The 26,334-nt window shown below is 43.6% G+C and overlaps 1 protein-coding gene across 7 annotated transcripts in view; it reads left to right on the forward strand.

Moving 5' to 3' along the window:
* The window catches only part of DGKZ (diacylglycerol kinase zeta), a 166,433-nt gene extending 146,311 nt beyond the window's left edge, over nt 1-20,122 (forward strand). For all 7 annotated transcript variants that reach the window (XM_069965347.1, XM_069965346.1, XM_069965349.1 and 4 more), the window contains 9 exons: nt 78-147; nt 1,325-1,365; nt 1,626-1,903; nt 7,360-7,391; nt 7,819-7,862; nt 8,003-8,123; nt 9,721-9,757; nt 11,215-11,314; nt 16,297-20,122. In XM_069965347.1, the coding sequence (XP_069821448.1) occupies nt 78-147; nt 1,325-1,365; nt 1,626-1,903; nt 7,360-7,391; nt 7,819-7,862; nt 8,003-8,123; nt 9,721-9,757; nt 11,215-11,314; nt 16,297-16,413 (840 nt within the window). In that variant the 3' untranslated portion in view covers nt 16,414-20,122. The remainder of the gene's footprint in view (nt 1-77; nt 148-1,324; nt 1,366-1,625; nt 1,904-7,359; nt 7,392-7,818; nt 7,863-8,002; nt 8,124-9,720; nt 9,758-11,214; nt 11,315-16,296) is intronic.
* The last annotated feature ends 6,212 nt before the right edge of the window (nt 20,123-26,334 follow it).

Raw genomic sequence — 26,334 nt, forward strand, 5'->3', positions numbered from 1 at the left:
GATATCATGGATGACGGACTATAGAGAAAGCCGATCATCATATCATGAATACTAAAGCCCTGTTTGTGATTATTCAGGAGGATGGAACGAACAGACCTCAGACCGTGTCCTCACAGAAACTCTCTCCAAAGTGGTGCTTCTTGGATTGTGAGTATATCCTGTATCTCTATGTCACCTACACAACATTGGGTGAAGTCGTGTTAATAGGGGGGGACCTGCTAGTTGGGAAAATGGAGGCAGTCGGTCCACTCATCCGGCAGGACAAGCATTAATGGCTGCAGGAGGTGGTAAGGATGCCGGAAACATCCTGGTTGGCCATCCTACGTCATTTGTTTGACCTTGACATTAGTGGGAGTTGTGTAAACGGTGTAGCCGCATGAGCTATGCTGTTTATGTATGTCCCAGAGGTATATAAACTGTGTAGCTCCTGCTAAACATACGATTTATATATATATATATATATATATATATATATATATATACATATATATATATATATATATATATATACACACATACATACATTATCCTGTACTGATCCTGAGCTACATCCTGTATTATACTCCAGAGCTGCCCTCGCTATTCTGCTGGTGGGTCACTGTGTACATACATTATATTACTTATCCTGTACTGATCCTGAGTTACATCCTGTATTATATTCCAGAGCTGCACTCACTATTCTGCTGGTGGGGTCACTGTGTACATACATTGCATTACTGATCCTGTACTGATCCTGAGTTACATCCTGTATCATACTCCACAGCTGCACTCACTATTCTGCTGGTGAGGTCACTGTGTACATACATTATATTACTTATCCTGTACTGATCCTGAGTTACATCCTGTATTATACTCCAGAGCTGCACTCACTATTCTGCTGGTGGGGGTCACTGTGTACATACATTACATTACTTATCCTGTACTGATCCTGAGTTACATCAAAAGTAATGTAATGTATGTAAACAGTGATTTCCCCGCCAGAATAATGAGTGCAGCTCTGGAGTATAATACAGGATGTAACTCAGGATCAGTACAGAATGAGTAATGTAATGTATTCACACTATGACCCCACCAGCAGAATAGTGAGGGCAGCTCTGGAGTATAATACAGGATGTAACTCAGGATCAGTACAGGATAATAATGTAATGTATGTACACAGTGACCCCACCAGCAGAATAGTGAGTGCAGCTCTGGAGTATAATAACTTTGAATACCCTGATAGAATATGTCAAGCATTTGTCCTGCACTGTGTTTTACCTGTAGTTTAATGTTACCCTCCCTTCTTTATTACTGTAAAGTAATCTTCTATATGTTCCCTCCCCAGCCACCACTGCTGATCGCTTCTATAGGATTGATCGAGCACAGGTAATCTCAATAATATAAATGTTTCCATTGTGTTTTTAAAAACTGCAGTGATAGGCTCGATAGGAGCATTGCCTCGAAATCTCCATACACCACCTACATCTTCTCAATGAGAGTCAGGACCCCCAGAGCTGAACTCTGCCTTCTGAGGGATACACAGAGATAGATAAACAGAAATCGAGAGCAACCACTTTTTATACATGTTTGTATACTAATATTGTTCTGTGTTTTATGTTCTCCTGACCTTCCTTGTCTCTTGCTAGGAGCACTTGAACTATGTGTTAGAAATTTGTCAGGATGAGCTCTATGTCCTGGACCCGGAGCTGATCATCACTCAGTCTGTGGGCACTTCTCCAGCAATGCCTGAATCCAAGGACCACTCTTTGAGCCCAACTAGCCAACATTTCCAGTTCCCACTACAACCACCATCCTCTACCGCAGATTCCCCAACAGTATCTGAGCTGCAGCAGGAATCTGCTTGTCGGGGCAGGACGTATAGTGATAGCTCCGTGACCAAAATGGATGTGTCCTCTGCACTTAGGTATGTCATGGTGTAATTGGTTGGCATGATCATTGGTTGTTTGCCATTACCTCATACTTTATGCTAATATACATTGGATACATTAGACCAAGGATAAGGAAACCTTGGGCCTCCAACTGCTGCAAAACTGAAACTCCCATGCATGATGGGAGTTGTAGTTTTGCAACAGCTGGAGACCCAGGGTTTCCTACTCCTGCATTAGACAGAAGTTGAGGATCAGACTACACAGGATTTGTTTGTAGTCTGTTACCATGGGGACATGGTCTGCTTTGGTGCTGTACACTAAGGCCCCGTTCCCACTGAGCAAAACTAGCGGAATTCCGCGGCGGAATTGTCCGCCACGGAATGCCGTTAGCCTCCGGCTCATAATGGGAGTCTATGGGAGGCGCGCGCTCCTGCCCTGTACAGGCTGAAGAATGAACATGTTCCGCTAGTTTTGCTCAGTGGGAACAGGGCCTAAAGGCGACCATACACCTTCAATGATATCTATCCTCTGACCTCCCCAGACACAAAAATATTTGTCACTGTCAAAGTGATCTCTATGGAGAGGGGAGTGGTAAGGTACAGCCAGACTGCTGAAAAGGATGAGGCGGCAAAACTACTGCATACCTGACTTTCTTCTCCACTAACATTTGACAAGTTTGGAAGGCCGCCATACACCTTAGAGATTTGAACACCTTTAGTATAAGGACCCTATTACATGGGACGATTATCATTAAGAAAATCCGTGCCGCGATCCGCACAAGGACATGTCCATTTTTTCGCGGTGCGCATGGCGGATCATGTGAGTGGCTGCATTCACATCAATGGCCCATAAAATTGTCTGTGGTCGTGGATCCACTTGTGAATGGTGTAAACAATCGTCAAAATTGTAACTAACGACTATCGTTCTGTGCAATATGGTCAACGATTTCAGGTTAGCAATAAGGTCTTGTTTGCGATCAATTATCGTTAATTAGTTATCGTTAAAAGTCGCTTTGTCTAATAGGACCCTTACTTGAATGATGGTAAAAGCAACAAAGAGCGTAATTGTACAAATAACCTTCAGGTGCCTCTCGGCCAGGCCTCGCTGGGCATTGAATGGAATGGAGGTTACAACTACACTTTACAAGCACCTCTTAAAACCCTCTAAGTATGTGCTGCTCCTCCTGCTCAGCTTTATCTACCTCTACAGACGTCTGTGACCCCATCATAAAAAGTGAATCCTACAAGCACCGTAAAAGTCAATAATAAACCACATTAACAGAATTGCATTCAGTCCGAGGATAAGGGTTTTGGTGCAAGGCAGATTTTTGTATACACGATTTACTAAGTAAGATAAAGAATACTTTCAGTGCATAGTATATTCTATTCCTTCAATGCTGCATTCTTTAACTGCATCCAGTTAAGTAAAATACACGCTGAATCATCCCCTCTCCTGGAGACTAACTATTCATTCAATGCTTGTCATTACTTTATCAGCCTCCTTCCCCCAGTTGTGAGCCTGCTGCTTAATGCTGAAGACACAGAAAACTGTGTGTGAGCTGTTAACTCCCTCTCCCCCTCCCTTCCGAGACAGCTCATGTAAACAGCCTCCCCGGCCGTCTGTCTCTGCACTTTGCAATGTCCGAAGGGTTAAAGGGGTTGTCCGGCGATAAAAAATTATTCACAGAATAACACACATTACAAAGTTATACAACTTTGTAATGTATGTTATGTCTGTGAATGGCCCCCTTCCCCGTGTCCCACCACCCCCACCCGTGTACCCGGAAGTGTGGTGCGCTATACATTACCTGTCACGTGCCGACCACGGTCTCCGATCCTCAGCAGTGACGTCTTCTTCGGGAGGCCGGCGGATCTTCCCGAGTGCCGGCCGCCCTCTGCAGCGTCATCCGAAGCTCAGCCGCGATTGGCTGAGCATAACTGTGCTCAGCCAATCGCGGCTGATGACGCGGCCACGTCATCAGCTGCTCAGCCGCGATTGGCTGAGCACAGTTATGCTCAGCCAATCGCGGCTGAGCTTCGGATGACGCTGCAGAGGGCGGCCGGCACTCGGGAAGATCCGCCGGCCTCCCAAAGAAGACGTCACTGCTGAGGATCGGAGACCGTGGACGACACGAGATGCGGTGAGTATAATGCACCACACTTCCGGGTCTAGCGTGGGTGGGGGGAAACACGGGGAAGGGGGGCCATTCACAGACATAACATACATTACAAAGTTGTATAACTTTGTAATGTGTGTTATTCTGTGAATAATTTTTTATCGCCGGACAACCCCTTTAATCACAGCGAGCTCACCAGCAACTTGACCTCAGATTAATCTTCCTCTCATTGCAGAGTGCAGAATCTGCCGGCCAGGAAGCTAGTTACATCAGCCGTCCTGGAAGGGAGGGAGGAGGGGGGGCAGAGGAAGAGAACCGCTCGCGCACAGTTTTCAGTCTTCAGCAGAAAGCAGCAGGCTCAAAACTGGGGAAAGGAGACTGAAAAGGTAACGGCAAGAATGAAACAAATTGTTAGTCTCCTGGAGGGGGAGAATGGTCTAACCTGTATTTTACCTAACTGGATAACTCCTTTAATATCTCCTTTTTTGGGGGTGTCCTCAGTGACAACCAATACCCATTAACCCTTCATACATTTGCCTGCCTAATGTGTAGATCCTCCTGTTATGCAGATGCTTTGTATAGGAGTGACTATGCAGGGTAACTTCCCTTGGTGATAACCGCTGATCATCACCCAGTTACACAGTCGGCGGACCGGATTGCCTTGGCGGGTTGCTTTAGAAATCGCTCTTTGTATTGGTTGTACCTAAACTTTTCCAGAAACACATAACAAAGGGGACGCAAGGACTTACACTTACTGGCAATTTTCTTTCAATTTCTAAGGAAATGATCTTTAAATCTCGGTAATGTGCGCTGACCACTTTACCCAGGAATCCCTACAATTACATTATCCCGCTTGTACGTCTTATAATCCCGGCCTTAAGGATTGTGGCGTGGAAATAACATAACAGGATTTACAAGTGGGAACGGTCCTATGTACGGACATGCAACGTTACCATCTGGTTGTAATAAAAATGTATAAACCAAACAAAGCGTCCATGGGATCCATTACACCAGCGAGCCGTAAACCTCGAGGGTGACTGCAGAGCCGCTCAGTAGGAGGCTGTACATACTGAAATGGGACTCTCTTAGTCATCAGGATGTGCTTGAATGCGCAGAAGATGTTCCGTTGTTTGTACACAGCTCCGATACATAATGCATACAGGATTTTCATGACGTACAAGGGCGGCTGGTGTCGGTACAGTAGAGGCAGATGATGATTGAGTATTCGCCAGTCAGTCAGCAGTGTGAATTCTCTGAGGGGTAGTCCATCTTCATCTGTCATCACTATGCTACTTCTATACAGATTATTCCAAAATGATATATTATATCTGTTCTGCACTATGTGGAGTGATAACCAGTATACCCACCCAGCTCTCCCAGTAGACCTGCAGTCACATTGCCGTTCAGGTGGTAAGAAAGTTAGATGGTGACTTCCATGTTGTCACCCAGCTTTCCAGGAAACTGATAATAACCTATTAGGTAATTTGACGTTGTATAGATTTATCCATTCTGCATCCTCGTCTGGGGCAAATAGCATCTACATTTGTGCAGAACACTGACAGCCCATTGGTTTAAATCAGACAAGTAATACTTACTTTCCCCTGAAGTGGCGCTATACCAGGATGTCCTCTATCCAGGACAAAAGCATTGTCCACAACAGGAATGGTTACTCAGGCTGTGAACTGACAGTCCATTAAAGGTAGACCATCAACAAGTTAGACAGATCTAACTTGCTGATAGCCCCCTATAGCGCCGGGGACGCTGAGGAGGGAGTTATGTGTGTTACTTTCCTCCTCGGTGATGGTCCCGCACTGTTAGTCAGGGTAAACTGTTAGTCAGAGCACCCTTAGGAGCACTGCCACATCACCCGCCCCTCCATCGATTATCATTAGAAGAAAGGGCGGATGACGTGGCAGTGCTCCTAACGGTGCTCTGGAGCCGAGCTTACCCCGACTAATGGCCCTATTCCACAGGTCGTCTAGAGGAGCAAACGAGCGCTCTCGTTCCCCGCTCGCTGCCGCTGCTATTCAACGCGGCGACAGCGAGCGGGTGAGTGCGGGAGGGGTGGCGGGGAGCTGTGGGGGGGCTGCCTGGGTGATCGCTGATCGTCCGGGCAGCCCATAGGATACAGCAGCGTCTGCTGCCGATGCTCCTATTCAACGGAGCGACGGCAGCAGATCGCTGCTTTATCAGTCGCTTGTTTTTCAACATGTTGAAAAACAAGCGACTGCAACAATCAGCCGACATGAACGATGTCGGCTGATCGTTGCACTCTATTCCACGGGACGATTATCGTTCGTAGCGGCCGATATCGGCCAAATACGAACGAACATTCGTTCCATGGAATAGGGCCTTAACAGTGCAGGACTGGCGCCGAGGAGGAAGGTAAGACGCATACCTACCTCCTTAGGGTCCCCGGCTCTAAGGGGTTATCAGCAGGTTAGATTTGTCTAACCTGCTGATAGTTCACCTTTAAAGCACACCTATTGTTTGAAGGGTTTTATAAACCTGTATGGTTGTGATGGATTAGTGCAACTATATCTTATTGTCTCCATTTCTGGATGTGGGATCAGAGCCGAGCTGTTTGCTAGTAGTGCACACTCCTCCGTTAGTTCCTTAGTTACCTAGTCAATCATGGCAGAACACAACACAGGGTCCTTACTATTATGCCATGACATAGTGTTGGTGAAAGTGCCAATTGTAACAGAACACAACACAGGGTCCTTACTGTTATGCCATGACATAGTGTTGGTGAAAGTGTTTTTATTAAACAGGCTGGAACTGTGCTGGGCTGATGATTTACACAGTACGGTACTATAGATGACATGTGGAGGGGAGAAGAGATTACTGATGCACTGGGTTGGCAAGGCACTGTGGTGATAAGCAGCTAAACAGAATGGAGAGTGGGAGATTACACTGCAGTGGGTATGTTCATATTTACACCCTGATCTTTATATGTGTGGAAATTAGAGAGAACCCTTGAATTTACCTTTGTGGATCATCTTCAGCACGCAGACTAGCTCAGCTTCAAGATACAGAGCTCTGGCTTTCTCAGTCCATCCTCCACTCCTTCACATGCTAAGACCACTCCCACTTCCTGTGATTTGCCCTGTGTCTCTGTTACTATAGACAGGAATCCCCTGACAACAGACAATGAACAGTAATTTGCAGAGAAGGGAGACACCTAGTGGCCAAGACTTACCTGTTTTTCTGCATCAAGGAGTGCCTTTTGGTGAATGAAATAATTTACAAATATGTTGGGAATCACACTGGCTCATAGCTGCACTGATATAGCGATTCGAAAAATGCTTTTTGCGCCATATAAAAAGAGACAATAAAGATGTTTTCAACATGTATATATTTTTTTTCTTCCAGGAATGGCAATAACATCTCCGATTATAACCCTGGTGAGTGTTAAGCCTAGTATCCACCACTTATTTTACTTATTTTGATGTACAACAATTTTTTTTTTTTGCCCAGTTTCTCTTCTGCAGCCTGATGTCTCATATTTTCAGCCCTTATCTCTCCTATCCTGATCAATCTTCTAGGCTGATTTCTTACCTTAGATCTGGTCATGAATACTAGATCATTCAGAACAGAAGAGATAAGGGCTGGAGACTGAGCTATCAAGCTTCTTCTCACTGAGCAGCCGGCATCCTTGTATAACAGATTACAGGCTGCAGAAGAGAAACTGAGCCAAATAGTTTGACTCCAAAATAAACACAAAGCCAGAATCAAACAAACATATACATGGCTGTCCATAGCTTTGCTTTTAATGTTTGTCTAATTTTGCTTTTTTAATACACATTACCGATTTGTGTTTTTCTTTTTTAGATGAAATTTTATTGGAATCTGCAAAAAACGATGACCTAGTAAAGGTATGTAGATGTGGAGGTCACATAAGTACGTGTACATGTACTGGGTAATGTCTGAAAGTTGACATCACCAAGGCAGCTCATGCGGTACTGGCCCAGACAACATTTTTAGCCATTTCTCCCTGTTCTGGCTTTGCTCCTAGTTCAGAGAAGCACATCGTGCCGGTGGCAACCTGACTCAGCGGGACTTCAGTGGCTGCACGCTGTTACATCACGCGGTAAATGCTGGGAGTAAAGAGATTGTCAAGTATATTATTGAGAATGGTAAGTGTCTGTAGATTTAATGAACCAATGAAGATCTGTTCTCTTGCACTGTATCTGTGACCAAACTTAGGGCCCTATTCCACTGGACGATTATCGTTCAGATTATCGTTAAATCGTTCGAATCTAAACGATAATCGTTCGGTTGAAATGCAGTTAACGATTAACGACCGAACGAGAAATCGTTGATCGCTTAATAAGACCTGGACCTATTTTTATCGTTGCTCGTTCGCAAATCGTTCGCGTTGAATAAGACATCGTTCGGTCGTTCGCAATAGATACGAATGCAATAGCGAATAAATAGCGAAGAAAAAACGATCGCAATTACGATCATAAGTAACGATTATCGTTCAATGGAAATGAGTGAACGTTTTCAGGTCTTTCGCAATAGTGGTCGTTTGCGATCGTTAATCGTTAATGATATGCAAACGATAATCGTCCAGTGGAATAGGGCCCTTAGTCATCTATAATGTACTTCTATAATGGAATAGGAGGGAGAGAGAAAGACCACCTGGTCCATCTAGTCGGCCCTATTAGTATTTCCCTTCTTATTATCTTAGGATAGATATATGTGTATCCCAGGCAGGTTTACATTCTATTATTGTAGATTTTCCAACCACATCTGCTGGAAGTTTGTTCCAGGTATCTACTACTCCTCTCACTGTGTCCTCTTGTTCTTGAGCTTAGGTTTGTTTGTTTTTTTGTTTTTGTTTTTAAAAACACTCCTGCAACTTATTTAGTCCTTAAACATATTTAAAGGTTTCAATCATGACCCCCTTCTCTTTCCTCCAGACTATACACCTTCAAATCCTTAAAGGAAAAGTCCGGCGGGGGGGATTTTAAACTGAGTACGAACTTACCGCTCTGGTGCCTGTGATGAGCAGCGAGACCGGCTACAGGACCCCCACTGGAAGGCATTTTCCCCCAAACTGTGATGATGTCACTACGCGGGGGGGAGGGGCCGCTCTGCCAATCAGTGACTGGAGCGGTGTCCCTCCCTAGTCACTGACTGGCTGTGCGGCCAGTCCATTGGCTGGGTTGTGGCATGTGCAGTGCAGAGATCCCTGAGCCCGGTGGGGTCCTAAGGTCAATCCCGCTGCTTACCGCACTCACGGGGAGAGGTAAGTTTATACTCATCAAGCTCCCCCCTGCCGCTGTCGGCTGCTAAATTTTAAAAATGGCCGGACATTTCCTTTTAAGTCTTTCCTGATATGTGTTATGCCTGACACCCTCTACCGTTTTTGTAGCCCGTCCTTGGACCCATTCTATTTTATCAATATGCTTTTGTACACAAAAGCTATCAATCACTGATTAGAACCGCCCACTGGACTCCTAAGCCCAGACTGATCAGCAGTTTAGATAAATAAATTACAAGTTATGCTAAATATTTTCCCACAAAACTATATATTAGTTTGTTTGTCTCCTCCTGCTCTACAAGATGATACCTACAGATTGGACTACATTTTTAATGTGATGGAGTCACTTTAAATGATGTTGGATGCTTCCTACACCCCGGCCATATGGATGATTGAAGCAGATTTGTACCATAACACTGCTTTTCCTGACAAACCTTTTTCTTTTTTCTTGTCCCCTTGTCAAGCTCCATCTGAGATCCTGGATGTTGCAGAGCTAAAGAAGTAAGTTTCACAACCGAACGCCTGCCAAGACTCATTATGTGGCTGCAGTGCTGAGTCATGAGCGCTAGCGCTAAAGAGGCATTAATGTCAGAGATGACTCAGAAGAGGAATGTTACTTATAAAAACGCTGTAATTGCCTCGTGAAAAATAAGTGCTCTCCACTGAGGTCTTACTCTATTCACTCGTAGATTTTCCTTAGTTCATACAAACTCATTGCCTACAAACAATAAGGCAGCAGCAAGTTGTGACCAACAGTAGATATTCCATTTAGGCTACGGCTCCACAGCGACACAAAGTCACGAACAAGTTGTGTAATGGGCTTTGCTGGTAAAATTTTGTGCGCCTGTGGTGCTTTAAACACTGCAGTTTGACCAAACTACATAGATCAGTAGTATGAGTGAATATATATATATATATATATATATATATATATATATAAAAACTTTAATATATCTTATCAGACAAAATTGCTTTTGTCTCCTGTTATCAAGCATCTTTGTCAACACCTAAAAACAGTTGTTTTGAAAGCTATAGACACCTTTGCACTAATTTTCTTTCTTGTTGGTTTGTTTCCTGAATACAATTTGAAGCAGCTTACCAAATAGTCAACTAATTAATCTTCACTACAAATCTCCTACCGTTTAGCTGCATTTCTAATTATTGGTAGGGAGATGTGCAGTTGACGGCTGATTATCAGAATGGGCTGCATGATTTATCAAGCTTTTTTTACTGCATATCCCTTATTACAGAAGCAGATGTCCTGGTGACAAGTTTTTTACCCAAGAGCTAAAAAGTTAAATGCTCGCAAACCTAGCTGGTCTTATTCACAAGGTCCCCTGAGTATTTTGTGCCGTCTTCTGTCTTTCTAGCTGCTGTCATTCCTGGGTTACTAGTTTTTCTATATGCAAGATTGCCCTGGCCAGGAAACCATTTCCCATCATGCAATGCTTTTCCCTGATTGGTCCGTTTGTACTCGCCCGCTTAGCTTTCCTTCCTGCCCACTTCTGGTCATTACTACATTGCACAGTAAACACGGGACGGTGTTAACTGTGCAACAGAATACATACAGTGAGCATGATGGGGATTGGGGGGTCAACACAGGGAGGTGATCATGGGAGGGAGACATACAGTCATCTGCAGCAGAGTGGGGGGGGTGTTGTTAGAGTGACAGGGTGACACTAAGAGAGAGTGATCAGCAGTGGCGGCTGTGCGTGTGGGGGGGGGGGGTCGAGGCATGGCTGCTGAGAGAGCGGTAACATGGGAGGACATGTGATCCCAGAAACAGAAGGCGGGGGCCAGGAAGAAGGAGAGGACTCAGTTTACATGATTTTATGCATCCAGAGGGGGTGCGTGCACCCAAAAAACAGCAAACTGTGCAAAAGCCAAGTTAAAACATAAAGATTAAAGTTTTGACTTCCCTAAACTTTTTTTCTTTAAATAAATTTCTTGTCTTTCAGTGGGGAGACAGGTCTGCACCTTGCGGCATCTCTACGTCAGCGCACCATCTGTCATTACATAGTGGAGGCAGGGGCATCGCTTATGAAAACAGATTTGCAGGTAATTGCTAAACATACTGTTTTGGCTTTACTGTGGAAGCTTGGATTGTTTTTTTTTTGTTTGTTTTTTTTATTCTTAATGAGTAACTCAGGGGGTAACCAGCTGATCGATAGGGATCACACTGCTGATACTGCTGAGACACCTAATGATCGTGAGATGCTGAGCTTGGCAGTTCCAAAGCCCTAGTATGGGGGAAACCAATCCTTCATTTTTGGGATTGGTAGGGGGGACTGTGGTTGGCCCCTCACCAATCAGCTGACTATACCTTATCCTGTGAATAGGTGACAACTTTATTGACTGTGTATTCTTATGTTTTAAAAAAAATTGACATTTGAGATTGAATTTCGTTTGATGATTCCTGGTTAAAGTTTTGATTGTGGGGGACTGGGTAGTAAGACCCCATCAACTGCTCCAAACAAAGGGGAAGAAGTGCCCAGACAGTTTTGGAATGTCTTTTCTCATAAGCTTTATTGAGCAGTTTACAGATATTAGGAAGATCTTATAGGCCAATCAAAACGTTTTATTTTCTATGATTTTCTGACATTTCAAAATTGAGAAAACAATTCTTCTCTTGGTGTTGGCAGATCTCCGATAAAGTGGTGGTCATTTTAAGGGTCCTAAAAATAGCTGAACAAGCCAAGATTGCCCTGTGTGATAGGGCTCATTCATTGTTTGATCAGGTTACTTTGACCGGTGAAAAAATGTATCACTTGTCTGCCGCATGACCATGTAATATGACAAGCAGCGATCTACGAGATTGCCGCTTCTATACAGCAAACTACTGCATCCCCTTCAGAGTTTCCACCGGTAAGAGAATGGGACTGGTGTCCCGGAGCACCACCTGGCAGGAAAAGAGTGCTGCAACCTCCTCATTCTCAGGATCAGCGATGGTCCCACTGATAATAATGTGAAGGTGTATTCTATCATGCCATTTCTTTGTGACATTACAATACCCATTTAAGATAATATAAGTTGTAGTTGTATGTAGTATAAGTTGTAGTTGATGTAGTTGTAGTATGAGTTGTAGTAATGAAAGTGGTCTGGCAATGAGACCCTGGCTGTGCCAGCGGCTCCACCAGTGCAGCAGGGGTCTGTACACCTGAGGGGTATATGCCGCTGATCGTAGGTGTTGGTGACACATCTCAGCATGTGCAGCCTGTTTTCGCACTGAGCCAGAATGTTCCTAGACTGACTAGACATGTGGGGATAGATCAGGTTTAGTCATATGAAGCATTCCAGATACAGCGACATTACAGGTGCACAGCAGTGTGATTTATTTCTGCTCAGACTCAGACATTCGGGCCAGTGAGTCCAGCTGTACCCCTCAGTCTTATTTGCACCCCTTCATCCATACACTCACTAAAACTGTGACAGCTGCATATACAGAGGCGATTGGTAGGAATGCCAGGGGTCTAAAACAGGCGAGGAGGGGGGCACAAAAGAGCGGGAATTGTTAGTAGAGGGGTTAAGACAGAAGCTGAGGAATTCCAGACAGCTAGAATTCCCCCTCCTAAATTGCCCCCCCCCCCTCCCTCCCCTGCAGCTGCAGGTTTTAATGTGCATTCCTTACACAGGCTGGTACTGAGCCCGCTCCTCTAATGATGGGTCAGCCAGACCTGCGTACCGCCTGCTCTGCAGGATCCTACTGTAATATCTCCTGGCAGCCGAGGCATAATAAATTCTCTGCCAACTTTAGTAAAAGTTGAGATTTAGTGCTGACTGCCCCAATTCTGCATTATACCCTCTTTTGTGAGGTTATGCCTCCTGTATTATACAGGAACACCAGCACTTCAGGTGCTAAGATTGCATCTTCATTCCTGTCCCTCAAGGATAAATAGCTGACAGACGCTCTCCATATAAACATAGGTCCAAGAACGCATAAATCAGATAGTAAACAATTCTTAAAGGGTCAACTTAAAAGGCCTGCCCATTTTAGGCTGTGTTCACACATGGCGTTTATTTAGCCTTAATGATGCATTTTTGATGCTATTTTGCCAATCGCAGCAAAAGGGCCTCCTTAACGCTGCATAAACGCCACAGCCTTAAGCCTCGTTCACGTTTTCTGGCCGCAAAACCTCCCGCTATTTTTTCTCTGTGAACCGTGGAAAATCATCTGTAATTGCATCCTTTTCCGTAAAATGTGAATAGTACTGCTTTGCATAGATTTAGTTAATAGTTAATACGGTTGAAAAAAGACACATGTTGTTCCGTGTTTTTTACCAACGTGACATCTGTGACGTCTGTAAAAAGTATGAATCCCATAGACTTCTATTGGTAATCAGTACCACAATTGCAAGTGATTACCAATGATTTTACGGTCAGCTCGAAAGATGCGATCAACAACATACGAACGATTTTTCATTTGTCGCTTGATCGTTGCGTTTACATCGGAAGGTTTTCACTCAAATTTAAACGATTTATTGCGCAATAATTGGCCTGTGTAACAGGCCCTTTAGGAAACCCATTCCATATACCCTATTACTGGGGTACTGGGAGTTTCATAGTCAAGAGACCCTTCCAACCAGTAAGGATTGTCCAAAACAGAGGTCCCCTTTAAAGCAAATGAACATAACTCTGTCCAAAATTGGTTCAATTCCTAATAATTCATCTCTGATACAGAACTCTTGCTGTCGGGGCATACAGTGGTATTGTTGAGTTCAGTGTATAGGCAGTATACAATGAACTCTCCTATTTAAAGAACTTTTTGGGACCATATTTATTGCCTATCATTGGATAAGTCCTTAGTATCTAGACCCCCCACTAAATAGCTAATTCAGGGGGCTACAGCACTGCGTCCTCCTTACCACCAGCCAAGCACAGTGCCGTATATTTGGAATAAGCGTCATGTGTGAATGGTATTACCACCTGTCACACCAATATTCCCATAACCTACCAGGATACTTACCTTAACACAGCACATAAAAGTGATTTGCTAGAAGTTACTGGGGGGGGGGGGGGAATGGACCATCCAGCTTATTTCTCATCCAGTGTGGTTTTGTCAGATTAGAAAACTGGCAAACATGCTTGATGAATGAGAGCAAGAACTATGGAAATGATTGGATCCCCATTATCCCCTTCCACCTACCTCACACCATCCCTGCCATGTCCTGCAGAGCGCTGCACATATCTGTAATCCTATTAGCCTCTATGGTTGCACACATCCACGCCCTCAAGTCTGCACCTTAGATCCTTCCCCCATCGTTCCCCTTCTATTCCTGGTAATAGGATGACTCATTTTCTCAGTAATATTAACTTTAGGATGAGTGCAAACAAGACAAAGAGCAGCCGGTCAGAATTAATAGAGGGGGAGCACCTTAAGACGTCTTGGCACCACACTTACTGCCTGCAGCATGATACTAAACAGTGCTTGACCGTCTCGTCACCTTTTATTATTCTGAAAATATAAAGTCTTTAGTTCAGTGTCCTTACTTTATGTCCTTATGGTGTGGATCATCATTCTAAATCACATTAAAATCTATTACTCACTGTTGCTAGAGTATGAAAATGCAGCCGGGGGGGCTTTAGCTGTTTTATTGGGGTATTCATGTCTCATAGAAGTCTTGGGGTATTGCCAGGGTACGCCATCTCTTTATAATTGAGATTCCCACCAATCATGAGAATGCATGGAGTGCATCACCTGAGTAGTACTTCCAGTCACCCAGCCCTGCAAGAAACTGAAGCTGCCCCCATTGCCTTAAATGGGGCCATACTGCATTTCCTTACACATTCGGTTGTCCAAGGGTCCACTTGCCAGGGAAAGAACAGAGAAAAGCATGCAGCACTACATTCTAAAGTAATGTTAAGTTTCATAGAGACAGTGCTGAGCTGCAGCATGCGCGCCTCCTCCCTCCCCCACCCCTCCCTGCTTTGCATGATTGATATTGATAAGGCCAGGTGATGTGATTTTACCTACCTGCACCGTACTTATATGACTACACATATATATACAGGCCTTTGAATTAGAAGCATCAGCACATAAAAGTATAGAGTTCCTGATAGGGTTAATTTTATGATTTCTAATGTCTGGGAAATTCCTCTATCCTTGAGACTTCTGATACATGGAGACAATAAGGAATGATGAACTATGTCTCACGATTTCTTATCACGCTTTCAAGGACATTGTCTGAACAAACTGGACTGTTTGTTACATTTGGGCCCTGGGAATCATCCTTTATTATCAGTGCAAAGAATGTATTGTTTTAACTTTCTCACACCTTATACCACCTTGACTGCGCAGTACAGGAAGTTACTGCTACCATTTATGGACTGGCCTATCAGAGTGTGACATGTATGTGTCTTGTGACTTGGGACCCCGCCTGTATTGAATTTCTACATACTTTATATGAATACACTACAATATGTGTAGTACCGCCCCATTTTCTGTCTATAAAATGTGATTACCATAATAAAACTTGGGCCATTATTATCCAGGCTTATAATCATGATACAATGTCTTATCTGAGTCCGTGATTTATAAGTGACGAGTTGGTAATACTGCAGGTTACAGCTCTAGCTATCAATTGATAACCATCCTTTATTCTGGGAGGACTTGGCTCCATAGAGTCAGGTCAACATCTAAATTTAACCTTAACAATATACAGGGTTTGACTTACAGCATTGAGCCTTGTACATCATTTATACAGGACAGGGAGCGAGAAAGTGTGCATGCTGCAGCTCAGCCTAGCCTCTACAGCTCTTGAGCTTTGAAGGAAAACATGATTTTATAACTTTGTAAACGGCCATCAGCTTACAGCCAGGAATCTTAGCAAAATTGATACATCATATCATGCCTACTGTAGGGTATAACCATCTGAAACATGGCGTTATGCCCATTCAGTCTCTGGCAGCTGACACCCAAGCTTCCTATTATATAGGCTATTGTGAGTCCCAATGGCGACACGGAGCATTGCACAGTGTTGCAGACTATGTTGGTTCTAAAAGCAAATATACAAAGTATTAATAATTATATCTATGTGTTTCAGGGAGATACTCCAAAAAATCGTGCTGAGAAAGCAAAGGACTCGGAGCTTGCAGCATACCTAGAGAACAGACAGCACTATCAAATGATCCAGCGGGAGGACCAGGAAACAGCCGTGTAACAAGAAGCCTCTTCCCCCAAAAGACTCTTACTTGCTCCCCAAACTTCCTTTCTGGGGTGAAAAACGTACTTTTCTTCGCCCCTCTATCTTACAAGAAGCCTTACTGTACATCTCGAAATTCTGCCCGTTGGCACGTGCTGGAACCAATAGTTTCGTAACAACACGTACATCTAACGTGTCAGTAATTCTTATACGGGAACCTGCGGACTTTTACTACCTGTTATAAGAACGCTCTCCTGACCACGCGAGGAGGAGCGTAAGCTGTGGACAACTTACAGAGACTATGGCTCTATAACTATCTTAAGTAATTCCACCCATTCTCGATATGCTTCCATGTTAGAAACGTCCTCCTTTAGTGACCTACTCACTGTGCTTAGCCCCCCGATTTAGGTGTGTTTTTTTTTTGTATTCACGTGTCTCGGGCCATTTCGGGCCTGTCGCTCATGAGCAGCGCTATCCTCCTGGTCATTTCTGAAGACTCTCATCGCAGTTACTAGATTTCTTCTCTGATCCCATGGGGCACATGACTGCCCTGATCTTGCACATATGGTCTCTGCAACTGGGGCTAGTTTACATGCGTTCTTGACGTTCACCTCTCGTGTGATGGCTCTCATCGCTTCTTTATTTGTGTAAAGATGTATCTGTTGTTTTTTTGTTTCGTTTTTTTTTTAATCCCCTGTAGTCGTGTGCCGTGTAGCTATAAGGGCCATGTAGAAGTGTATATACATATGTACATGTAGTAGAACAGAGAGACCTGCCTTTCCGAAGCCTCTACTTGCAGATTCTATCTTATTTATCGATCTAGTATGAGTAGATATGTGAATTAGGGCCGGAGTAGAATTTTTTTTTTTTTTTTTTTTTTTTGTACATAAAGCGTGTGACTTGTTCATGTCCAGGGTGTTATTCAAGTGTTTACACTGGATCATCATGCTATAGTCATTGCTAGGTGTTAAATGTAACTTGCCAGTATACTTCAGTTTACCCTGGTTCATTTCATCCATTTTGCTCATGGCAGCCATTTTTAAACCGTTCAGTGCTGAAGAGATGTTGTCATGCACAGGTTAGTTTAACCAGGCCTTTTTGGCGTTAAACCTGACACAGGTAGATGATTAGATTCAAGTTGATAAAGATGGACAAGTGTTCGGTGGGTGAAAATTTACTATGGATAATTGTATGGAAAGAAATTGGCCATGTTTGAAATTTTTAGCCCATAGTTGAAGATCTTGTTCATGAACAGTGTTGCGCTTACTTGCTAAACTGTTTGGGTTCTGCAATGTTCTCGAAACCCTAGCGCTTGGACTTTAACACGTAGTGGTTGAAGTAATTGGACACCATCCTAGGGCTGCCAGGAAAACATGCATACAGTCTTTGGCTGTATCCATGTTTTCCAGGTTTCCCTAGGGCAGCATCCAACTTTTCCAGCTACCAGGAGTCAATTGCCGAGCGCTCTGGAGAATTTTGCAGAACCCGAACAGTTCAGAAAATTTGCTCAACACTGTTTGTTTGTTTAGGAAATAATGTCCTCAGTGTCCAGAAAGATTGTTTGCCCGGTGTCATAGGTAATTTAGGGCCATTTTGAGCAACTGTTATGGCCAGAAACATTAATTTATCAGGTAGCTGTTCATTTACAATCTACTTATGTAATGTCTACAGCAAGCTATAGTGTGTATCTATGATCGACGCCATCACAAATCTATTGGATTATGTGCATTCTCCTGAAGACTGGCTTACAAAATGGCTGTCTCCAACACCTGATGGGTTATGGGTTCACTATAAGACTGGCGCAGCAGCCATGTTGTGTTGTTCCTCTCACCGAGAAAACATGTTCAGTGGGATTTTTAGTTATTTTATTTAACTTATTGCCTGTGTTTTTTTTTCTTATCGATGTTTTTAATTTGTCATTTTGTACTAAGATTAGAGCGAAGCCTCTGACCAAGGAATGACGCACGTAAGCTCATGACAATATCCCAGTCAATTTTATTGACTTGCTGTTGCTCGACAATCAAAGATTAATGGGCGAGTTGCCTTTTGCCATAGATCCTCAGTATCATGGACTGGTCTGTACACGAACCAGAATGGCGTGCGTTTTTTTTTTTTTCCGTCCACCTCCACCATCCGTCCTCAGCACTTTACTGTAGAAGGGATTGGGAAAACTTTACAGGAATCAATAAGTGCAGTGAACTTAAAGCAATATGTCTACATGACGCAGAACTAAGTGCATTGATATCTGAATGTTTAATGTCCAATGAGCAGGAAAGCAGATGCTGGTCACATGATCACCTCACACTGGGTGCCACCGACTTCACCATTTGTGTGGTTCACGTCTAGTTAGGCCCCAAGTGGTAATTTTTCATGGTGGATTGAGTGTTTTTCGTCATTTTGTGTTTTTTTGTGAGGACACTAAACCCTCTTTGGGAGCAACCTGCAGTCAGTGTGAAGGGTGAAAGATCTAAAGGGGGGGCGGGTATGTATGAAAACCAGTGCAAAAGAGGTGATGTTGCCATAGCAACCAATAAAACCCCATTCACAATTTTACTACAGCAGTTAAGACAGTAAAAGTAAGTAGATTAGTTGCTATAAGCCTTGTCTGCACTACCGTCTTCTGTGAACAGTCGTACTGTGGCCAAAGTTTAGGCCTCTTGTAAATCTAGTGCAGTTGCTACGGTAAGACTTACCCATAGCAACTGGTCAGATTGCATATTGTAACCAGTGCAGGACTGATATTTAAGAGGAGAATTGTTTGGTTGCTATGGGCAACAGTCTCATTTCATTTTGAACATTTGGTCACGGTATGTTGGCCAATGCTTTAAATAGGCAGCAATGCGGTTTTATGTCTAATTCTGAGAAAAATCTCATTTTTATTGTTAAACGTAAAAAAAAACCTGTAAAAAAATACTGTATTCTATATTAAAGATAAAATATGACGTCACTTTTATTATATATCAGATTACCGGGTCCTTACCCCCAGATGTCAGAGTATTCATGTGTATTCCTGTTTCTTACATGGACAGGAGGAGCCATTTTGTGGGGAATCCAAAGGAAAATTTTCTGAGGTAACTGAGGGATGAAGACTTCTTCTAACTGGGACATCTACTAAAGTAACTGAGTGGGTGCAGTGGCACCCATGTATCCGCCAGGCTTGGTTGGTTGGCAAAAGTGTTCACTTGGCCTCATTTAGAAGAAAGGTGCCATTGAGTGTGTCAGGTAATCCTCCTCCCTCCCCTACAAGCTGGGAGAAGTCACTGAGGACCTCCCCAATGACACACAAAAGTGATGACAGATTCCCTTTTATGTGACCCACAAAATGGCTCCTTCCACCAAGATGAGTAACAGGTCCACTTTAAGTACAGATGCCAGGCAGACTTGAAGCACACATGTACTCGTTGTTATTCTGTATTGTGACGTTTTTAACCTTTTAGTGTTACAGCGGTTTTATTTTATGTTTCCAAATGGGGGGGATTGAACTCACTTCCCTGCCCCCTCGCCCTTCCCTCCTCACCACCATGTGTGTGCAATACTGGGTTTCTGTATCAGAACATGAGTGCGATCTCTGTTTATATAGCATTCGTGTTAGTGATTGTCTCACTCTCGTCACCATTACGCTTACGTTGTGTTCGCCTCCTCCGCTCTCGGTCAGGAGAGCCGGCATAACACTTGTCACAACTTCGTATTGTTTTCTTGCCATTGAAATAAAACATTTACATATTAATGTTGTTTTCTACTGTAGTGTGTCGGGATGATCGAGCTTTAAGGCCCTATTCCACCAACAGATCTGACGACAGATTATCTGCCAAAGATTTGAAGCCAAACCCAGGAACAGACTATAATCAGAGATCAGGTCATAAAGGAAAGACTGGATTTCTCCTTTTCAAATCCACTCCTGGGTTTGGCTTCAAATCTTTGGCAGATAATCTGTCGTCAGATCTGTTGGTGGAATAGGGCCTTTAGTTTTGTCCTGTAAAAAACCTTCCAGATTTACTAAGGGCGTGCGCCACTTTAATGAATTTGACACAAAAAAACAGACACAACTGACAGCTCAACGTCTTAAAGTTGACAAATTGTTAGTAAATGAGATCCACAGAGTCCATTGAAGCAGATTCTGGAAGAAATATCTTGTGTATGCAATAATAGGTACAATGGAGATCTCACACGGTCTTTATTTGGATCTAGCACAGTCTTTATTTGGAGCCTAGCCCTTAGCAAAGAAATCCGCAATGGTTTCCAAGCAGCTCGGATAAACTTTTCATTCTATGGATAATTTAATAATGATTTGTATATTAATCTGAATAGGAAACATGCTCAAGTTGGCTTTGCATACTTTTGGGGCACACTGATGGCCTCATTCACCATACCAGCGCCATTTGTAATTATCCTGCAAGTAATAATGGAGTTTCTACCACATCTGGCTTAAAGGTATTTTCACAAGGAACTGACCACATCAAGGGCCTTGCAACACCAACTATTCTACATCAATAGCTTCAAAAACAAGGTGAAGCATTGTATCCAGTATGCCACAACCAACATGCACCATAATGTTTATGAAATCTTGCCATTTTAAAATTTTTTAAAGTATTGTTTTGCCTCCCAAAAGTTACATAAATCACCAATATACACTTATTATGGAAAATGCACATGAAGTGCTTTTTCTTCCCTGCACTTACTACTGCATCAAGGCTTCACTTCCTGGATAAAATGGTGATGTCACGACCCGACTCCCAGAGATGTGCGGGCTGTGGCTGCTGGAGAGGATGATGGCAGAGGGACACTGAGCATCCCTCTGCCATCATCCTCTCCAGCAGCCACAGCCCGCACAGCTCTGGGAGTCGGGTCGTGACATCACCATTTTATCCTGGAAGTGAAGCCTTGATGCAGTAGTAAGTGCAGGGAAAAAAGCACTTTATAAGCATTTCCCATAATAAGTGTATAATGGTGGTTGGTATTGCTTTTGGGGGGCAATACAATACTTTAATAAAAAAATTTGCAGGACTTCTTGTCTAAGGAAGTGGTCTCCAACCTGTAGCTCTCTAGCTGATGAAATACCTTGTACTCTCAGGGCATGCTGGGCGTTGTGGGTTCCTTAAAACCAGAGACTACCATTGTAGTTCACTATATCTTGTCTTCCTGGTGTTTTTGGTGATTCCTCAGCATTCTTCCGCAAGTTCCTTAAATGTTTATGACCTTTAGTCTACTTACTGTGCAATTTGCACACTATTTTAGCAACGTTTCTTCAGGATTTTACGTTCTAGGATGACATCTACTCATGTAGCCCTTAAGCCCTCTCAGAAGCAAGCATGGGGAAGTAGGATTCTTGTACAGCCATCTTTACAAGCCCCGGAGTGACAGTGAGCGGCTTTGGTTGAACAGTGGACCTTTAAACCCTCGGGGCTTCTACACATTCTCTATAACCGCATGAGTCATTTCTGTCAGACACAATCATACGCCCTATTGAGAAACCTTCAAAACCCTTCACTTTTGTTGCTTTACTGGTGAATGCTACAGCTGAAAAAAAAAAAATCTGGATCTCTTTCAAAGTCTGCATTCCATTGTTCTTTGCAGTCCTGTGCCATCTATAGCTTGGGCTACTTATTGCCGAGAACTAGGGATTAAATAACCGCTAACCTATTGTAGGTATTTTAAGTCTATATTATATCTTTTCATCATTTTTGAATTTTTATCTTTTTTTGAAGATAGGAATAGGACTTAAATGACATTGCTGCATTGCTACACATAAGAAAGCGTGTGAGGTCCCATTTGCAAGACCTCTTTTATGGGGTCATTGCTTGCCACCTTCTGTGTGAGTAGACTCTTAATTTGAATGATTATTAAACATGGCCCCGTTCCTTCATCTTCCTGAACACATTTCATGCCCGCACCTGGAGGTTACAATCTGTTCCTAGCCATTATATCAATTGCAGTTCTTTGTAATTGCCATCTCTGCTATAAATAGTTAAAAAATGGCAGCTAAAAAAAAACATTCATAGCCACCTTCATCATCACCATTGATCTGTACGATAATATCAAGCGGTGCTAGCTGTATACCTATACATATTTAATTAAAGCTGATAACAAATTATCCTAACTAAAATGAGTCATCAAACTCCCTTTAAATCCCTGACCATATGAATTCTTGGCCAAACCTACTGACATTGACGGGACAGGCCAGCTCAGCTGAGGTGAATGTGCTTGGAACATTCAGCAATTGGTGGCTGCAGTGGTGTCCCACCTGTTGGTGAGCAGTGCACGTGCCGACCCTGAAGAGAAGACACAATGTGTCAAAAAAAGTCAGCAGGAGCATGGTGGTACATCTTGTTGCATGGTGGCACATCTTTTCTATTTCCTGGGTGTTACCACATCCAGGGATGTCCTTCTAGGAGCTTGTGTTACCTACTGCTTCATGGCTATTGGATTGCTGATGCTAGCATGAGTGTAAGGTGCGAGTTTAGGCCCATTCACATTGAGCAAAAGTGGCCGAATTTTAAGCGGAGGCCGCGCCGCGGACGCCACTTGAAGTTCCACCTATCACATTGTTTCAGTGGGATTTCTTTTGTGCTTCCGCTCTCTTGTGCTTTTCATTAAGAATACTGGTGTCTTTTTATCTCCTAAAGGCACCTTTGGATCTCCTTAAGGTCGCCATACACTTTAAAAATCGGCTGAATGGCTAAAGTATATATAGGCCTCCTGAATGGTCAGCATGTTGGACGCCAATCTTTCTATCATTTACAGAGCTTTTACAAGACTCTAACAGCTTTGCGGCTGGGCTGCACAAACGATAGCTGGATCATTCATGTGTCCCTTTCTGGAAATTGGCCACCAGCCACACATGCCCTTCACGTGCGTCCGTTGGCCGATGATTTTTTAACATATCAAAATGGATTAAGTGTTTTTTTACTTATTATACAGCTGGTCGCTAGCTCTATTACACAGGATGATATCACTCTGTTTGGCTAATAATTCCCTTCTGTAATAGGCCTCTTAGGGCCCTATTACGCAGAGTAATTACCTGCCAAATCAAGCTAAATCGGATAGATATGGCTCTGTGTAATAAAGACAACGATCAACCTAGGAGCCGATCATCGGCTAATCGTTGACTTTCAACATATTTTAGAAATCACAGTCGCCAGCCGTGCATCGCTGTGTGTATACTCCCCCGTTGTCCTTCTGACTTTTTCTCGCTCACCGCAGCCACCTCTAAAGCCATCTCTGAAGTGACACTCCAATAATTGAGCGGTATAATAGGTTCTGTAAGCGAGCACTGATCTAGTAGATCAGTGTTTACTTACCCGGCACATCGGGCCGTATCATGCAGCCCTTACTCTTCTTTTCTCCATAGGAATGCTCAACTCCTGTGTATGGGGAAGTGTCATAGATAGCTGTTGACCACACACTATATGGCCAACTTTATACCCTTTCCAGCTACTAGGCCCATCCTAAGCCAAGTGCATCCTGTAAGATATATGGAAGGATTCTTCCCATTAAGCCAATTGTAACCCATTTAGCTTACTAGTGTTTACTCACTGGGGGCAATGCTTGATTTTATGCATGCTATCCCAGGTTGATTCTTTCCATATTCTTTGGTCTTCGACTATCATCCCAAAGGGGATATTCCCTTTTGTTCCTTTTGGTTTATCTTTAATTAGAAAATAGAATTAACACACAGAGCGAGGCCCAAGCCAAGAGTTCAGCATTAAAATAAGGTTTGTGATTCTCTGATGTCAATGAATGGAAATGCAAATTCTCTAACCAGGGGAAGACAATTGGAGACCCTGCATTTGTTTCCAATGACCACTTAGTAATTTACATATTGACAAGGGCTGGAATTTTCTCAGCAGGTGTGAGTACAAATTAAGACAATAATGGCTATGAATAGCGAGGGGCCCATTGACGTGTGTGTGCGGGGTCAGCCCATCTGTAAAGGGTCATTGAAGGGAGTCATCTGCACCTGTCTTCACGTGCAGCCTTTTTGATGGTCATACATAGTAGTGATGTCACTAACAATAAGTGACATCACTGGAGTTCTTTTAGAAAGAGTAGAAAAGAGGATAGAGGACACTACTGTGTATTGTAAGGCCATATGCCAGTTCTCTTATCACTTATGTTTAAACTCTGGAGTGTTAAAAATCTGTAGAAGACTCATCACAGCACCACAGCTGGTTTTCTATATATCCGTCACCATATGTTGCTGTACACATACTGTAGACGAAAGTTAACCTGCCAACTTAACTAAAGTGTATGGTGGCCTTCCAAATCTTCCCCCAAGAGCTAATGTCGGGGAATGGTTGCACATGTTGTATTTTAATTGCCTGACCTTATTGTTCTTGGGGGGATTAGCTGGTGCCAGAGATGTCCCCTCCTCTCTTCAATGACAACGCAGGAACGTCCAGCTGTGTATGGTGGAGATCAGAAAACAACAGCTATGGGGAGTATATGGCCATAGGATACAGGATTAGTGTGAGAGCGCATGTGCGCATGTGGGCCATGTGCCGTCCCTCTGCTCCGTTATCCCCTATCCTGTGGCCATAGTTGAAAAACATGAACACGTTGAAGGGCTCATTATGGCAATTGGTTGCGGGTGTAGGGGGTCCAGAAGGGGCAGTTGCACTTGGGCCCTGAAGCCTGAGAAGCCCATAGGTTCTTTCTTTCCTAGATGAGCAGACCAGTCCCATAAATGAAGCATTGTTTGGGGGGGTGGGGGGGTGCATCTGATGCCAACTGGTAAAGAAACAATGATCCCATGACCAGATGAAAAAGATGGCAACAGGATCCAAATGGTGCAACAGATCAACTAGCAATGACTAGAGATGAGTGCAACTGGAGCATGCTCGATTCCGATCATTTGGAATTTGCTTACTGGTGGCTGAAAAAGTTAGATGCAGTCCTAGGGAGTCTGGGAAAACATGGATGCAGCCTAAAATCTGTTAGAACCATTTTAAACCAATCTCTGAGCATTATACAGCTATAGAATGAACATCTCTAGTATATATAGGGCAACATAGGTGACGGAGGGAGCCTGGCGGTACCAGGTGCCTTGTTCTGTAGAGAACACTAGCGTATTCCAGGCTCTGGTTTATGTACGGACTGATGGATATGACAGTCTGTGTACACAAGATAAACCACTGGGCTGCTACTTAAAGAGCCCTGCGTCATTTTACCACCTGTGAATGATGTGCCAGACATAACATATGGATGTTTCTCTAATGTTTTGCAACCATCATTGTCATAGCCAGTGACTCATGTATGTCTACGCTTCCAATATTACTTGAGACTCAAGTTGTGATCTATCATTTAGCTTCTTGCTGCAAACGTCTAATGAAAATAAAAGTCTACCTGCCCTGGTATCTAGAGCGCATGCTCTTCGGACGAGAGACCAAACACAGAAATTTGAGTTCTCAACCAGACGAAATTGAGAGATTTTACAGCCTGCAGTATGAGAAGGGTTAAGCCTGGGGCCTGGAGTAACATCCTGCAGTAACACATTACTCACAGCTCAACACTCAGTCGCCAGGGACTGAATCAGGCTGCTCCAGGTCAAGAGAGGGACCCCCCCCCCCCCCCTCCATCCGTTGCTCCTCACCGCCTATTGGAGTAGGGGCTGTAATAGGATACAAGCTCTCTCCCCCTCTCTCTTCTGTTTCTCCAAGCACAAAGGTTTAACTGCAGGGGAGAGAGAGCTGTTTGTAAACCACTCAAGATGCAGTTCATTAAAAGAGCTTGAAGAGTAGAGAAGGGGGGTAGAGAATGGGCAAGCCATCAAGTCTGAAATAAAGCTGGTCTTAGTACCCCCTCCCCCAGCACACTCCTGTACCAGCTTCATCGAAAACTTTGGTCGAGAAAAGTTTACGGGCTATGAAAGTCATTGGTACATAGGACGGGAGGTGCTGAAAAGGCCACATATAAAAGCTGACCATCTAAAGAGTAATGGTT

The sequence above is a fragment of the Dendropsophus ebraccatus genome, chromosome 4 (assembly GCF_027789765.1).
Source record: "Dendropsophus ebraccatus isolate aDenEbr1 chromosome 4, aDenEbr1.pat, whole genome shotgun sequence".
NCBI classification, from domain to species: Eukaryota; Metazoa; Chordata; class Amphibia; order Anura; family Hylidae; genus Dendropsophus; species Dendropsophus ebraccatus.